This window comes from Zingiber officinale, chromosome 4B, assembly GCF_018446385.1.
Source record: "Zingiber officinale cultivar Zhangliang chromosome 4B, Zo_v1.1, whole genome shotgun sequence".
In the NCBI taxonomy this organism is placed as follows: Eukaryota; Viridiplantae; Streptophyta; class Magnoliopsida; order Zingiberales; family Zingiberaceae; genus Zingiber; species Zingiber officinale.
This window is the reverse complement of record NC_055993.1, coordinates 139,873,624-139,891,018: the sequence shown is the minus strand read 5'-3', so window position 1 is coordinate 139,891,018 and position 17,395 is coordinate 139,873,624. Positions and strand designations below refer to the sequence as shown.

At 40.3% G+C, this 17,395-nt stretch overlaps 2 protein-coding genes and 1 pseudogene across 2 annotated transcripts; 2 read left to right on the top strand and 1 right to left on the bottom strand.

Moving 5' to 3' along the window:
• Nucleotides 1–4,676: 4,676 nt before the first annotated feature.
• LOC121977141 (G-type lectin S-receptor-like serine/threonine-protein kinase At4g27290) lies at nt 4,677–8,042 on the top strand. The gene is made up of 6 exons (XM_042529688.1): nt 4,677–6,000; nt 6,090–6,430; nt 6,663–6,873; nt 6,953–7,190; nt 7,276–7,426; nt 7,501–8,042. Exons 1-6 carry the CDS (start codon nt 4,737–4,739, stop codon nt 7,798–7,800), a joined length of 2,505 nt encoding a protein of 834 aa, XP_042385622.1. The 5' UTR covers nt 4,677–4,736; the 3' UTR covers nt 7,801–8,042.
• Nucleotides 8,043–13,638: 5,596 nt separating this feature from the next.
• On the top strand, nt 13,639–16,608 carry LOC121978773 (annotated as a pseudogene).
• A 131-nt stretch (nt 16,609–16,739) lies between these two features.
• On the bottom strand, nt 16,740–17,316 carry LOC121977145 (calcium-binding protein KRP1-like). The gene has a single exon (XM_042529699.1). It carries the CDS (start codon nt 17,243–17,245, stop codon nt 16,877–16,879), a length of 369 nt encoding a protein of 122 aa, XP_042385633.1. The 5' UTR covers nt 17,246–17,316; the 3' UTR covers nt 16,740–16,876.
• Between the last annotated feature and the right edge of the window lie 79 nt (nt 17,317–17,395).

The window sequence follows — 17,395 nt, the reverse complement described above, 5'->3', positions numbered from 1 at the left end:
AATTTAACTCTTAGTGATATGACGCATTCTTGTGTTAAAGCTGTTTCTTTTTTTGGAGTAGTGCAACGCATATACACATTGTTTTCAAGTTCTCCTAAAAGATGGAAAGTTTTACTTGATAATGTGAAAGGATTAACTGTCAAATCTTTTTCAAACACACGTTGGGAAAGTCATATTAAAAGTGTTCAAGCTATTAGATTTCAGGCTCTTGAAGTGCGAAGTGATTTATTAGAATTATATAACATTTGTGATGATGCAAAGTCTAAGAGTGAAGCTGAAAGTATAATTAACTCAATTGAAAGTTTTGAATTTTTACTTGGTATGGTTATTTGGTATGACATTTTATTTGCTATAAATATGATAAGTGATCCGGCGGTAAGAATGGGGGACCCACTCCCTGAAGGGTCCCAGCCTGAAGACGGATGGAGGGCTGACTAAGCGGGTAATGGCCGCGTCAAGCAGTTGAGCAGGTCCGAGCGGAGCCATAGATAACCCAGCCATGGGCTTGGGTTTCCGACGCCAAGACAGGAGGACCGGAGCCGAGTGGCCGAGAGGAGGTGTCCGCTCGGCCGAGGACAGAATGGCCGAGCGGAGGTGTCCGCTCGGCCGGTATCGTGGCGAGGGAACAGTGGTTAGCCGAGCGGCCTATTCGCTCGGCTCGGGATATGGTATGTCAGCAAAGGCATGATGATTAGACTGTACGCAAGATGACACTATTAAAGGCCCCACCATCACGTCACGGAAAGGTTGATACAGTAGCAGTATGGTCTTATGAATGCCCTTCTGACAGGCCCACACCTAGGCATGGTCGAAAGCAGGTGATTGCTTCGATTGGTGTGCCCAGGCTCCTTCGAGAGGTCTATATAAGGCCTCCACTTCTTCAACCGGAGGGACACAGGTCTACATTTTCTAAGCCACTTTCTTATTCCTTCGCCTAACTTGAGCGTCGGAGGGCCGTCGCCGGGACACCCCTCCCGGCTCGGTTTTGTTGCAGGTTCGCCGGAGCACTTGAGGATCCAGCAAGAAGCGCCACATCCCCAGCGTCCGTTGACTCCTGGTTCGGACAGGATCAATAAGTAAGAAGTTACAATCAAAATCTATGTGCATTGATTCTGCTATGAAACAATTAGATGGTGTAATATCATATTTTGAAAAATATAGGAACGATGGTTTTGCAATAAGTTTGACTATTGCTAAAAGTCTTGCATCTGATATGAATATAGAACCAATATCTTCAATAAAACGTTGTATTTTTAGAAAAAACAATTTGATGAGAAAGAAGATGATGAAATTCCACTATCACCGGAAGAATCTTTTAGAATTGATTATTTTGTGATTGTTGTAGACATGGAAATTTCTTCTTTGAAAAGTAGATTTGATGAAATGAAAGCATTTGAAAATATATTTGGTTTTTTGTTTGATTCGAAAACATTAAAATCATTATATAATGATGAGTTGAGAAAATGTTGTATTAATTTAACATCCACTTTTACGCATGAAAATTCATTAGATGTTGAGTTAGATGATTTGTTTACGGAATTAAAAATATTACAAGTGACTTTACCAAATGAGATAATGTCAGCAATTGATATTCTTAATTTTGTGAAAAATATAGATTGTTATCCAAATGTTGCAATTGCTTATAGAATATTGTTAACTATGTCTGTTACCGTAGGATTAGCTGAAAGGAGTTTCTCAAAATTAAAATTGTTAAAAACATACATGAGATCAACAATGTCATATTAAAAATTAATTAATTTTGTAAGTAATATTAAAAATTAAAGTAAATTAAAATTAAAGCTCGAATAAAAATTAGTTTTAATCAAACTAATCTTGATTTATGAACCTAATAGTTCATATTTACTGGATTTATCAAAAATTTTCAGGGGATATAATCCTTAGAAATTTTTACAATTTGATCCCTATGATTGTTAATATATCAATTAAACCCTTTATAATTTCTAAAATTTAAAATTGGTAAAGAATTGGAATATAAATTCGTAGAATTCTTTTCTAATAATTATATTTTATTTTATTGATTTGCATTTTTAACTTTTAATTTTTAAAAAATTTCTAGTAAACCAGTGTAATATTCTAATATTTTGACCAAGTTTTACACAAAGATTTACTTGGCATTTAATGTATTTATATAGTTGATATGGAGGAAGTTGGTGTACTTGACTTATTGTGTAAGATTCATCGGTTGATACTCCCCTTTCATCGATGCTCTCTTCCGAAGCATTTTCGTCATCTTCAGGTAGGTACTCGGCAATTAGTGTTATTCCGACAATTTTCTCAGTCTCGAACTCTTTTGAAGATGAATTGGTATCCATTACAAAATCGGATTTTTCTTATTTTGATTGTTCGTAAAACTCAAGAAATTTTCCAAAGTCCTTTTACACGGCTATAGTTGCCGATTTTGTCGAGTTCCTGAGCAGGCAAAATGCTTAGAAGGTAGAACTCGGCTTTACCATTAGCCATGAATTCGTTGTGCTACTTCTTAGTCCAAAGATACTCCTCGAGTTCTTTCCCATCTTTGCTTTTGGGCACTTCAAAGCTAAATTTAATTGAAAGCATTATATCAAAGTCATTTCGAAAAAATACCTTTATTTTTCATTTCTAAAACACGAATTCTCCCTCTAACGTTGGTGGGTAGATGATATATCCAACCATCTTTTTTTTTCTTCAATTAACAGTTAGTCCTTCTGAGGCGGTTGGACTTTGATACTAATTGTAGGTCCACGTTAGGCCGACTAGAGGGAGGTGAATAACCCTGCAAGTTAGAATTAAAACTTTCTTTTGCTATCATTCTTAGCAAAGACAAACATACATTAGTTAATCAAAATAAACATAAATAAAAGTAAGAGAAGACTACAAGTTTACTTGGTTTACAAATGGGGAGGTTGCTAATCCAAGATAATTAAAACTTCAATAGAAAGATCTCCTTTATTGAAGGTGGAGAAGCCTCTTATATTATTGAGAATAGAAGTTCAAAATTAGAAAAATTACATAGTGTGTTGTATTGAATTATGAGGACTAGGACACTATTTATAGCCCACTGATCGAAATAACATTTGTCGGCATGACAGCTCTTGGGCACCTAGACCCGGTCTGGGGCACCTGGACGTGGTCGCCTCAATCCCTTTTGCAGCAACTCTTCGTCGATGAGTTATCGATTCTCAGGCACCTGGACCCAGTCCGGACACCTAGATTCGGCTGACGTGGCTCCGCACTAATCCTCTTCACCGCAACGACTGTCTGATGTGGCCTGAAGGAATCCTGGTCCGGGCGCTTGGACCAGGTCTGGGCGATTGGACATAGTCAACTCAATAGTCCAGTGATGCGCCGGTTGTTCACCTGTACCCAACTCCGGCCTTCCCCTCAAGCAGTCTTCCTCCCCCGCTTCTCGTCCTTTAGAAGCGTCGCACGCGTCATTCTCGTCCGTTGATGTACTCTTATGAACCCGAAGATATTCGTCGACTGGCTTCTCATATCATCATTCTCGCTAGTTGTGTCTTTCGCTCGACTTTTTATGTTCCTAATTCCCTGCACACTTAGACACAGAGTCTAACTTAACTTAGTTAATCATATCAAAACTAACTAAGGTGCTTATAAGATCTACATCAATTTAATAATGAATCTTTTTGTTTAGTTGGTATTAGGTATTTAGGTATTCAACTTATGTCGATTAATTTTACGAGTAATTGGTTCAGCCTTACAGAAATTTTATATACTGATTATTAGGATAAATTTAAAAATGATCATAGTAAAAATCTCATCAATCAGTATTCAACTATCCATTAAAAAAAACTACCTATTAATTTATCGAAACTGAATTAATTTACGAATGTGCCATCTTAATCGAGTGGATCCCATTATCAATATTGGCAATCTAAGCTTCCACTGGATGACACATGTGAGCTCCAATCCATTTCCCCTTTACCTCTTAGTGCATCCATAGTGAAAGATATTTAGAGACTTTAAATATTTTCGAACTTCAGATCATCATCCTTGAAAAGGGTGGAGTTGGAAATATTAGAAATCATTGGATAAAAATCTTTATCCTCGTGTTCCCTGTCGATCGGATGAATTAAATTACATTTTAAGGTATTATGATATCTTTAAGATGTGTATAATATTCTCGTGATATGTAAATTAAAATATCCTTAAAATATAATTTAATTCATCTAATCGATAAAAAAATATGAAAATAAAGAAATTTAGAAGGTCCGAACTCGTACAGCCGGCTATAATCCGGGGGTCTGCGACAACGAAGGGCGACTGAATTTTTTATGGAAAAAGAAAACATGCGAAAAAAGCGGAAGTAGTCCGGATAGCAAAGAGAGGAGATAAACAAATAGTGGAGACTCTTTTTTATCCGATCAATCATAGGATTATAAATTGTCTGCCCCCGTCATTGCACGTGCTGACAATTTTTTTTATAGATAAATTAACGATGAAATATATTGAATTGAAGAATTTAAAAATATAATTAATTTTATTTAAATATAAAAGTAATATTAATTGATAAGATAATAACGAAATCTATGAACATGTGATAATTGATGAAATATTTGATTATTATATTTGAGATATTTAATTGATGATGTAACGCGCGGTCCCACTAAAGCGGCTCTAGTTCAACGTCGACTCCAAGTAAGCACCGTTCGCTTGCTTCAGTCTTCCACTGCGAGCGAGACAGTTCATTGTTCGGAGAAACGAGCTAGAGAGAGGCAATGGCGACGTCTCCGCCCATCGCTAAAATCCTCCTCCTCTTCTCTCTGCATTTTCTTCTCTGCGTTTCAGATAACAGGCTGACCCCCGGCCAACGCATGCCTTCCAATGAGACCTTGACTAGCGATGTCTTCGTCCTCGGCTTCTTCTCCCCAAGGAGTTCCGGCGGCGACCTCTACCTCGGCATCTGGTACAACATCTCCCAGAGGACCGTAATCTGGGTCGCCAACAGGGAGAGCCCTGTCACCGGCCAGCCCGCAACTCTCCTCTTCTCTGTCGACGACCGCAGCCTCCGCGTCGTCGGCTCGCGCGGGAGCAACTTCACCTTCTGGTCGGCGAACCCACTTGGAGCCGCCACGGAGGCGGTGCTACTCAAAAACGGGAACCTAGTTGTCCGAGACGGCAACGGCAGCGTCCTCTGGCAGAGCTTCGATCACCCAACGGACACCTTTCTGCCCGGCATGATTTTCCGATACGCCTACCACGACCGCTCGCCCAACCGGCTCACCTCGTGGAAGGCTGCCGACGACCCCTCGCCGGGGAGCTTCACCTTCGGCTTCGACTCGACCGCTACCCTTCAGTTCATGACATGGAGAGGCTCAGAGATCTACTACCGGACCTCAGTGTGGTCCGGCGACGCGTTCGGCAGCTGGCACACCCCGAGCTCCAACGCCAACTTCGTGATCTACTTCACGGTCTTAGAAGACGAAGACGGATTCAACTTCACCATTAACGTATCAGACTCGTCGCCCTATATCAGGTACACCCTAAACCCCTCCGGCCAGCTGCAGCTCCTGGGCTGGGATTCCACATGGAAACTATGGCAAACCTTCGTATCTGTACCGTACGGCTGCCAAGTTTACGGATCCTGCGGCCAGTTCGCGTCCTGCAACGTCAACGGAACAGTGCCGGCGTGCAAGTGCTTGGAAGGGTTCGAGCCGAGGTCGCAGACTGCTTGGAGCGGTGGCGACCATTCAGGCGGATGCTCGAGGACGAGTGCTCTCCGGTGCGGCGAGGCGGACGGCTTCCTCAGAGTGGCAGGGATGAAATTGCCCGACCAATTCGTGCGCGTGAGGAACAAGAACATGAGCGAGTGTAGGTCTGAGTGCTTGACCAATTGCTCCTGTCAAGCCTTTGCTTATGCTGATCTGAACATGGCGAATGCTATAGCTCCAAGGTGTTTGGTTTGGACGGGGAGCTTTGTTGATGCAGAGATGATAACTGGAGGAGAGGACTTGTATCTGAAGATCATGAACTTCAATTCAGGTAAACTTTGTGCCTCTTTTCGCCACCGCCAACCGACTGACCGACTGACGAGCAGTATCTGATGCAACTGAATTGTCATCTTCAATCAGGTGCATCAAGCGGCAAGAGCAGGAGAAGGAAGATACTTCTGCTCGTGCTGTCCATTTCAGCAGCAGCCTCTGCTTTGGCCTGCGCCCTTGCAGCGTGGAAGTTTGATGAGCAAATAAAAGGTGTGTTCAGGCAAACAAAGAGCGAAGAACTAGTACGCGATTCGAGCTTGATTCAAGAGTTCCTGAACAATTTCTCTGGTGCTAATGAAGTTGCAATAGGAGAGGCAGCAGATCAAGCTCCACAGCTTCCATTGATCAACTTTGAGAGCCTGGTTCTTGCCACTGACAACTTCTCTGTTTCAAATAAACTGGGACAAGGAGGCTTTGGCATAGTTTACAAGGTACAAACAATCTTTTTAAGTCTTTTGATAGAGTGAGAACTAGACTGAAGGGGGGTTTAGTACAATTGTAAAGTTGTTTCCATGTGACGTGGTATTTTGGAAAGTAGGATAATTGATCTTTATATGAGACTTTACATTGGTGATAATTTTGTGTATCAGGCTGTCCTTTGATAGTGTGAGGATTAGATTGAAGTTTTTATGGTTGAAGAAGTTGATTTTTTGCTTGTTTCAGGGCGTTCTCCACGGAGGGCAAGAAATTGCACTTAAAAGACTAATTAGAGGGTCTGGACAAGGATTAGTAGAGTTTAAGAATGAGATTAACTTGATTGCTCGGTTGCAGCATAGGAACCTAGTCAGGCTCCTTGGCTATTGCATTCATGGAGAAGAGAAACTACTGGCTTATGAATACATGGCTAACAAGAGTTTGGACTTCTTCCTATTCGGTTAGTTTCGTCGCACTTTTTGGTAGTGAAATTCAACTTTAAGATTATGGATCTAAGGTTCATGAAATAATTTGAATAGATCCGGTGCAAAAGGTGAAGCTCGATTGGGGGAAGAGGTTCAACGTGATCAAAGGAATTGCTCGGGCACTTGTTTATCTTCATCAGGATTCGAGGTTACGGATTGTTCACCGTGATCTTAAGGTGAGCAATATTTTGTTGGACAAGGATATGAACCCGAAGATATCTGATTTTGGAATGGCAAGGATCTTCAGAGGGAACCAAAATGAAGCAAATACGAAAAGAGTGGTTGGAACTTAGTAAGTATTATGTGATTCGAAATCAAGAAAAATACTTAATGAAAAGAGAAGTTTAATATTGAAGGGATGTGCAATGTGTTTGTAGTGGATATATGTCTCCTGAATATGCAATGCAAGGACTCTTTTCTATGAAATCTGATGTATATAGCTTCGGAGTATTGCTCTTGGAGATTGTGAGCGGCCTACAAAATAGTAGCTTTCACCTCTCGCTCGACTTCACCCATCTCTTGCCTTATGTAAGTAAACACTTAATTTTAGAAAAGTAGAATGCTTGATCTTTTCATACTCACAAAGTTAAAGTATTTTTCAGGCATGGCAACTATGGAATGAAGGGAATGCAAAGGACTTCATAGATCCTTCTTCCAACACACAGTCTTGCTACCTAGATGAAGCATTAAGGAGCATACATGTGGGTCTCTTGTGTGTTCAGGACAACCCAAGTGACCGACCGACAATGTCGTCGATTGTTTTCATGCTTGACAATGAAATCGCAATCTCTCGTACTCCTAAAAAGCCAATATTTACCATCCAAAGAAATGATCCATCAGTTGAAAACTTGGAGACTTATTCGCCAAACAATATGACCATCACAACGGTTGAAGGTCGTTAGAATGCAAATTCTTCATCCTCATCATCATCAAGCCATATTACTCGCAATTATTCAAGGTCAAGGTTGGTTTTGTTAGAAGTTGAATTAAAATTGAATACATGAACCATAAATATTTTATGTACATAAAGCAAATGAAACATGAATTATGTAATTCATGTATCTAGATAAATAAGTTCATATATCTAATTAATAATGTATGGTTTAGAAGTTTCTATTTAGTAGTATAAATACTCATGTAATGTGAAGTTGCAAGATAGTATTTTTTTTTCAATACAAAGTCATTATACTACAACTCATCTTCTCTTCTTAGAAAGCATCACTTTTCAACAAAGTGGTGTTTGAGCCAATTGCATCCAAATCATTTCTTTTCAATACTCCCAACTTACGAAACTCAACTATGATAATTGGCTAGTTAGAATGAAGGCTATTTTGGATCCTATGGGGATATCGTTGAAACTAGTTTTGAAGAACCCTTAAATGTGCTAACTCTACCTCAAAATCAAAAGGATGCTTTGGAGAAAAAAAGAAAGTGAGATCAAGGTGCGCTTACCATCATCCATCAAGGTTTGGACGAAGACATGTTTGAGAAAATAGCCAATGAAACAACATCAAAGAGAGCGTAGGAGACACTTCACAACTCTATTATGGGAGTAGATAAGGTGAAGAAGGTGCAACTTCAAACTCTAAGGGCTGAGTTTAAATCACTCTTTATGAAGGAGAGTGAATATATCTATAACTATTTTACAAGAGTTTTTGTTGTTATCAATCAAATGAAGAGATTTGGAGAAACTGTGCTTGACGTTCGGGTAATTGAGAAGGTGCTACGCTCTCTTAGCACAAAGTTTAATCATGTTGTTGTTGCAATTGAAGAGTCCAAAGGTTTGGAGATCATGACCATTGATGAATTAAACGGATCATTATAGGCTCATGAAGAAAAGATGAAGCATAGAAAGCAAGAACAATCATAACATGTATATGGTCGTGGTCAAGGGAGAGATGATCGAGCAACCTTCTCAGTTTGACAAAAGAAATCAAACATTTGCAAGAGGTCATGGAAGAGGAAGAGGTAATTATGTGAGGTATGATGATAGAAGAAATAAATATCAAATTGAATGTTATTCTTGTCACAAATTTGGACATTATGCTTGGGAGTATCAATCAAACATGTAAGATGAAGAGGCAAATCTAATGGAGAATAAGGAAGATGATGTAGAGCAATCCTTGTTCTTGCACTTAAGGACTCTATTGAAAAAGTGAACACATGGTATCTTGATAATAGAGCTAGCAATCATATGACAGGTAATAAAAGTAAATTTGTGGAGCTTGATACAAACAAGAAAGGTTTTGTAAACTTTGGAGACAACACAAAGGTGAAGACTGAAAACAAAGATAAAATTCTTCTTGAAATAAAGAATGGTGGCCATAAAGTACTTTATGATGTTTATTATGTTCCAAAATTGACTAGTAATATCTTAAGTATAGGCTAACTTTTAGAAAGACATTACAAGATTCATATGAATGATTATATGCTTTGGCTACGAGATTAAGATTCTAACCTTGTTGCAATGGTGCTATGGCTAAGAATAGGATGTTCTTATTGGACTTGAAGAATTGTGGACTTATGTGCTTGAAAACTTTATCCAGATCCATCATGGATTTTGCATATGAGGTTTGGCCATTTGGATTTTGATGTACTTAAAGCTTTGGGAGATTATAAGATGGTGAAAGGGATTCCAAAAATTGATTATCCTGATCAATTATGTGAAGCATGCTTACTAGGCAAGCATTCAAGAAAGAGCCTTCCAAAGCAATCCATTTCAAGAGCAACCAAGTCACTTCAACTTGTCCATGCTGATGTTTGTGGTTCTATCAAGCCCAAATCTCTCAGTAAAAGCAATTACTTTGTACTCTTTATTGATGATTTTAGTAGAAAGACATGGATTTATTTTTTGAAGGAAAAATCTGAGGTATTTGGTACATTCACAAAGTTCAAAACTCTTGTTGAAAAAAAAAATAGATATCAAATTCAAGCATTAAGAATCAATAGGGATGGTGAATTTATATCTAATGAATTTAACAGCTTTTGTGAGTTGCATGGAATTCATCATCTTTTGATAGTTCTAAGATCACCCTAGCAAAATAAAGTTGCTGAAAGGAAGAACAGGACAATATTGTTGGATCGTGTTGGCCGGCTAGAAGGGGGTTTGAATAGTTTGCACAAATATCAAAAGAAAAACTATCTTTTTCGAACTTTCAAAGTAACACTTGCAAAAAAAAATAAATAGACAGAAAATAAAAAGAAGAGGTACAAGTATTTACTTGGTTACAACCGGAGAGGTTGTTAATCCAAGGAGAATGAAGTGCAATAAAATATCTCCTTTGGGCCGGAGAAACCTCTTACAGCATTCAAACACAGAAAAATAAGAAGCTAAACTAACAATGAAAGCATACAAGTGTTGTAATCACAATTGCTTGTCTTGTTGAGCTTCTTGGATCAAGGTTATATTTATAGCCTTGCTCGGGACACTTGGAAGGGTTCCAGACATCTGGGAGGGGATAAAACTTTATCCCTTCTCGCATAGATCGCGTTTGATCGCGATCTGAATAAACTCCAGGTCCGGGCGCCCGAAAGGGTTCCAGGTGCCCCCGACAAGTCCGGGTGCCCAGAATGGTTCTGGGCTCCCGGACCAAGAAAGTCAACAGAGTTGATTTTTTCAGTCCAGGCCCTCTGCTCTAGTTCAGCTCATCTCGGTCCGAGTCTTCCGCTCCGGCTCCGCTTGCTTGGGTGATCTCGGCCATCCAGAATAGGTCTCACCTGAACCCAACTTCCGGCCTTCTCGAGCTTGCTTCTGCTCCGGCTTCTTGTCCCTCGGAATCGTCGCGTACTTCCTTCTCGTCCACCAGCGTACTCATCCGCAGCTCTTCGTCCCTCGGACGCACTCTCCCGTGCCGACCTTCTCGCTAGCTGCGTCTCTTACTCCCCGAATAATCTTCCGCTCCGGCTTCTCGTTCTTCGAAAACACCGCACGTTTCCTTCTCGTCCGCCGGTGTACTCTTCCGCAGTGCCTCATCTCTCAGACGCACTCTCCCGTGCTGTCCTTCTCGCTAGCTGCGTCTTCTACTCGACTCCCTGTGCTCCTAAGCTCTTGCACACTTAGACACAAGGTTAAAATACGATAGGACCTAACTTAACTTGTTGATCACATCAAAACAACCTTTTGGGTTCTAACAATCTCCCCCTTTTTTATGTGAGCAATCCAAGTTAAGGTAGGGTAAATAGATATAAGAGTAAAATAACTAATATTGCAATAAAGTGATAAAAAGATAGAAAAATTGTAGTCTACCTCCCCTAGACTTATACTTTTCCTTCTTCCCCTTTGATCACATAAAAAATGGGGTTCCTTAAAATGTCTAAGGGCACATTTTCAAGACAAATAAGCGAATTTAAACTCTGAATTTATCAAGTTAAAATGACTTGAAAAAATTGTTAATCTTAAACACAAGTTTTTTTTTAAAAAAAATAGTAGTATAAGTCTTAAGTCAATTTTTGAAATCTTGAAATATTTTCTGAAAAATAGAACATGCATTTTGACAGAAGAAAATACATTTTCAAGATTTAAACAAATTGTATAGAAATAAGCCTTTAAAGCAATTAAATAAACTCAAATGGGAAAAAATTGCAAGTTATTGTCAATTCTTTCATTGTGATATTTAAATTTTCATTTTAATCTATTATAATTTCTCAAATTTAAAGCAGGGAATTTTGAACATGTAGAAAATTGTGTTTGCACCTTTAACATGTCATTTTTTCTTATTAGTTTGTCGAGATTCTTTAATCAACAATCTGTTGCTAGAGTTTCTTTAAACTCACTACTCTTTGTTTTATTTTTAATTTCTAATTCGCAAAAATGTTTCGATAATATTTTTAACTCGCAAAAATCTTTCGACAGTATTTTAACCGAATTAAGCAATTGGTCAGGAGGTGGAGACCGTACTTGACTTACCTTGTCGACTTTTGATGCTTCCCCTGTTGAGTTGTTTTCTTCCAAAGACTCTCCCCCTTCATCGATGCTCATCTAGGATAAGTTTCCTGTGTCCTCGAGATGGAACTCGGCTGTTAGGGTTGTCCCGGTAATTTCCTCCATTTCGGATTTTTTTGACGACGGCTCGGTGTCCATAGAGGAGTCGGCTTCAAATAGTTCTTAGTAGAGCTTCAAGAACTTTTCCCAAAGTTCTTTTGCGCTTCTGTATTTTTCGACTCTTTCGAGATCCTGGGTAGGTAGTACACTCAGAAGGCGGGGTTCAGCCCTACTGTTTGTCATGAATTCATCGCGCTGCTTATCAGTCCATTGATGCTCCTTAAATTCTTCTCCTTTTGTATCCTTTGGAGCTTCATAATCATACGTCATTATTAATAATATATTAAAATCAGTTTTAAAATAAACCTCCATTCGTCACTTCCAAAATGCGAACTCCCCCTCGAACGTTAGTGGGTAGATGTTCGTTCCGGTCATCTCGTTACTTTAGTCGACGGTTAGTCCTCCTGAGGCGTCCTTGTTCTGATACTACTTGTTGGTGACCGTTGGATGCCGACAAGAGAGGAGGGGTGAATTGCCCTAAAAAAAACACGATCCTTTCTCGGACTTTCAAAGTAACACTTGCATAAAATAAATAGATAGAAAATAAAAAGAAGAGGCACAAGTATTTACTTGGTTACAACCAGGGAGGTTGTTAATCCAAGGAGGATGAAGCACAATAGAATATCTTCTTTCGGGTGGAGAAGCCTCTTACATCATTCAAGCACAGAAAAATAAGAAGCTAAACTAACAATGAAAGCATACAAGTATTGTAATCAAAATTTCTTGTCTTGTTGAGCTTCTTGGACCAAGGCTATATTTATAGTCTTGGTCGGGGCGCTTGGAAGGGTTCCAGGTGCCTAGGAGGGGATAAAACTTTACCCTTCTCGCATAGATCGCGTTTGACCGCGATCTAGATAAACTCGATCTATTCAAAAGCAGCAACTCTGAAAGGGATAACTAACCAAAAACTCATTCTACCACTCTCATCAAAGTAAAAAAGAGCTTGAATTTTAAATTGATGAAATAAATGAAGATGGAAAAAAGTTCATCATTAAAAATCTCCTCCCCATCATCAAATGTGATATACAATGAAGTAAGAGTTATTTTGGTTCATCAATTTGGAATTTTGACTCTTTTTTGGTTTGGTGAGGATGGTGGAATGATTTTTTGGATGGTTATCTCTTTTAGAGTTACTGCTTTTCTGTTGTTTATATAGGTGTATGTATGAATTTTGTGAGGGTTTTTATCGAAGGATATACACCGCTATCACCAGCACCGCTATCATCTGCTGCCAGTGCTGTCGTCATCACTTCGCCGACACTTCACAGTAAACACTTTTTAATTGAGGTAAAGTTTTCTTACTTCATCTCTTTCAATTACGAATTTAAGTGTTGAAAAAATTATAGTGTTAATTTTTCATATATTTTTATTTTTATTTACTAGTTAAATATGTTAAATATTTACCGATAATGAGATCTTAAATACATTTGATATTTAATTTATTATACGAAGATCATCAATTTTATTGACAATCATTTAAAAATTTGATTAATTAAATTATATTATTTATTGTAACTCATCATATAATTAATACTAAAAAATCCACAATTAACAATAGAATCTAATTTACGTTGCTAATTAGTAACTGAGATAAATTATGATTGCTAATTTAGCTAAAAAAAATAAATTTTATTGTCAATCCATCTCTATACGTATTTAACTTATTTAATTATCTACTAAAACTTAATTATGTCTTTATTTTAACAACGCAATCGAAGAAGCTCGAGAAAGGCAATGGCGAAGTCTTTGCCCGTCGTCAAAATCCTCTTCCTTTTCTCTCTGCATTTGCTCCCCTGCGTTTCAGATAACAGGTTAACCCCCGGTCAACTCATACCTTCCAATGAGACCTTGACCTCCGACCGCTGCGCCTTCGTCCTCGGCTTCTTCTCCCCAGGGAGCACCGGCGGGGACCTCTACCTCGGCGTCTGGTACAACATCCCCCAGAGGACCGTCATCTGGGTCGCCAACAGGGAGAGCCCCGTCACCGGCCCATACGCAGCTCTCCTCTTCTCCGACGACAGCAGCCTCCGCATCGTCGGTTCGCGCCGGAGCAACTTCACCTTCTGGTCGCCGAATCCACCAGGAACCGCCACGGAGGCGGTGCTACTCAACACCGAGAATCTAGTTCTCCGATATGACAACTGCAGCGTCCTCTGGCAGAGCTTCGATCACCCAACGGACACCTTTGTGCTACTCGTTACGCCACACCAGGTACACCCTGAAGCACTCCGGCCAGCTGCAGCTCCTGAGCTGGGACTCCACATCGAAACTATGGCGAACCTTCACATCCGTAACGATCGGCTGCCAAGTTTACGGATCCTCCGGCCAGACCGCTTGGAGCGGCGGCGACCATTCAGGCGGTTGCTCGAGGGCGAGAGCTCTCCGGTGCGGTGAGGGGGACGGCTTCCTCCTAGTGGCAGGGATGAAGTTGCCGGACCAGTTCGTGCGCGTGAGGAAAAAGATGAACGTGAGCGAATGCAGGTCTGAGTGCTCGACCAATTGCTCCTGTCAAGCCTTTGCTTATGCTGATCTGAACGCGGGGAATGCTACAACTCCAAGGTGTTTGGTTTGGACAAGGTGTTTTGTTGACGCTGAGATGCTAAGTATTGGAGGAGTGACTTGTATCTGAGGCTCATGAGCTTCAATTCAGGTAAACTTTATGCCTCTTTTCGCTGCCACTGACCGAACAACGAGTAACATCTGATGCAACTGAATTGTCATCTTCAATCAGGTGGATCAAGCAGCAAGAGCAGGAGGAAGATACTGCTGCATGTGCTGTCCATTTTAGGAGCAGCCTCTGCTTTTGCCTGCGTCTTTGCTGTGTGGAAGTTTGATGAGCAAATCAAAACTGTGTTCAGGCGAGATTTGCACTGGAGTCGAGATTTTTTGAACAATTTCTCTGGTTCTAAAGAAGTTGTGGAAGGAGTGCAGCAGATCAAGCTGCTCCAGAGCTTCCACTGATCAGCTTTGAGAGCCCACTGACAACTTCTCTGTTTCAAATAAACTGGGAGAAGGAGGCTTTGGCATAGTTTACAAGGTACAAACAATCTTTTTAAGTCTGTTGATAGATTGAGAATTAGACTGAAGGGGAGCCTTAATGCACCGTAAAGATGCGTATAATAGACCCTTATCCAGGACTTTACATCGGCGGGAGATTTGTGTAGTGGATTAGAGTGAGAATTAGATTGAAGTTTTTGTGGTTGAAGAAGTTGACTTTTTCTTGTTTCAGGGCATTCTTCAAGGAGGACAAGAAATTGCAATTAAAAGACTAATTAGAGAATCTGGACAAGGATTTGTAGAGTTTAAGAATGAGATTAATTGATTGCTAGGTTGCAGCATAGGAACCTAGTCGGGCTCCTTGGCTATTGCATTCATGGGGAAGAGAAACTACTAGCTTATGAATACATGCCCAACAAGAGCTTGGAGTTCTTCCTATTGGGTTGGTTTCCTTACACTTTTTGATAGTGAACTTCAACTTTACAATTGTGGATTTAGGCTTTATGAAGTAATTTGAATAGATCCGGTGCTAAAGACGAAGCTCGATTGGGGGAAGAGGTTCAACATAATCAAAGGAATTGCTCGAGCACTTCTTTATCTTCATCAAGATTCGAAGTTACGGATTGTTCACCACGATCTTAAGATCTTAAGGTGAGCAATATTTTGTTAGACAAGGATATGAACCCTAAGATAACTGATTTTGGAATGGAAAAGATCTTTGGACGGAACCAGAATGAAGCAAATACCAAAAGAGTTGTTGCAACTTATTAAGTATTATGTGATTCGAAATTAAGAAAAACACTCAAGGAAAAGAGAAGTTTAATATCGAATGGATGTGCAATGTATTTGTAGTGGATATATGTCTCTTGAATATGCAATGTAAGGACTCTTTTCTATGAAATATGATGTTTATAGTTTCGGAGTATTGCTCTTGGAGATTGTGAGCGGCCCACGAAATAGTAGCTTTTACCTCGCGGTCGACTTCACCCATCTCTTGGCTGATGTAAGTAAACACTGAAATTTTAGAAAAGTAAAATGCTTGATCTTTTCAAACTCACAAAGTTGAAGTGTTTTTTCAGGCAAGGCAACTATGGAATGAAGGGAATGTAAAGGACTTCATAGATCCTTCTTAGAACCGTCTTGCTACCTAGATGAAACATTAAGGAGCATCCATGTGGGTCTCTTGTGTATTCAGGACAGCCCGAGTGGCAGACCAGCAATGTTGTCAGTTGTTTTCATGCACCTAAAAAACCAATATTTACCATCCAAAGAAATGATCCATCAGCAGAAAACTTGGAGATTTATTCACTAAACAATCTGACCATCACAACTACTGAAGGTCGTTAGAATGCAAATTCTTCTTCATCATCGTCATCATCATCAAGCCATATTTGTTGCAACTGTTCGAGGTCGAGGTCGAGGTCAGTTATATTAGATGAAGCCATATTAGTCACAACTGTTTGAGGTTGGCAACATGTATCTTATTTCATATTGGAAGAGTAGAGTTTGATGATATATTTTTTTTGTTCGACTACATGTGTTTTTCTGATTTAAAGTGCGAGTTGTAGAGATCAATTCTTTTGCCGGTGTATCAAATCTATAGATTATTGACAAAGTACGTTCAAATTTGTGCAGAAGATCGAAATTTTAACGGCAGAGAGATTGAATTTCCAGCAAAAGATCTTTCGATGCCGAGACCTCAATTTCTATTACAGGGAAAGATTGAATCTCTGTCGAGGGAGAGAAAAAGGGGGGATTTTTTTTCCGGTACGCTAGATTTTGTTGTAGTTGAAAACTTTGACGGAGGAGAAAAAACAGATCTTCTTTACTGCAGAGAGCTCAATTTCAATTACATTATGAACATGAAAGTTCCTGGAAAAGATGGAATCGTTGGGGAAAGGAGAAAAAAAAGAGTTTTTTTCTTCAGAGGAGCTCGATTACTAGCTCATGAATCCGGCGGGGGAGCCGAAGGTTCGCCGGAAGGCGTCGTCCAGCCAGCGTCGGGGGGCGTCCATTATTTGGGGGCTGAGGCGGAGCATGAGGACGCAGAACTCCAACTGGTTAAGGGCGCCGTCGCCGTCGCCGTCGCCCTCGCGGAGCATGGCGCGGAGGTCGTCGTCCGCAAGGGCGGAGAGTCCGAGCAGCGCGGCGTTGCGCTTGAGACTGTCGAAGGTGATGAGGCCTCGGGCGGGGTCCATGAGGAGGCGGAAGCCGTTGCAGAGCTCCTCCATGAGCCCCTCCTCGCCCAGCTTCTCCGCCATCAGAGGGAGGTGGTCCTCGAACTCCACTACCTGCCGGCGCGCCGCCATGGGAAGGAATTGTAGTGAGATACGGAATTCTGGAAGCTTAACGATGGAGACGGTAAGGGAAAGAGATCAGGGGTAGTTAAATAGCCGAGATGGCATGGAAAGGATTCCTTCGAGGAAATTGACTCCATGAGAGAGAAAGAGAGAGAGATG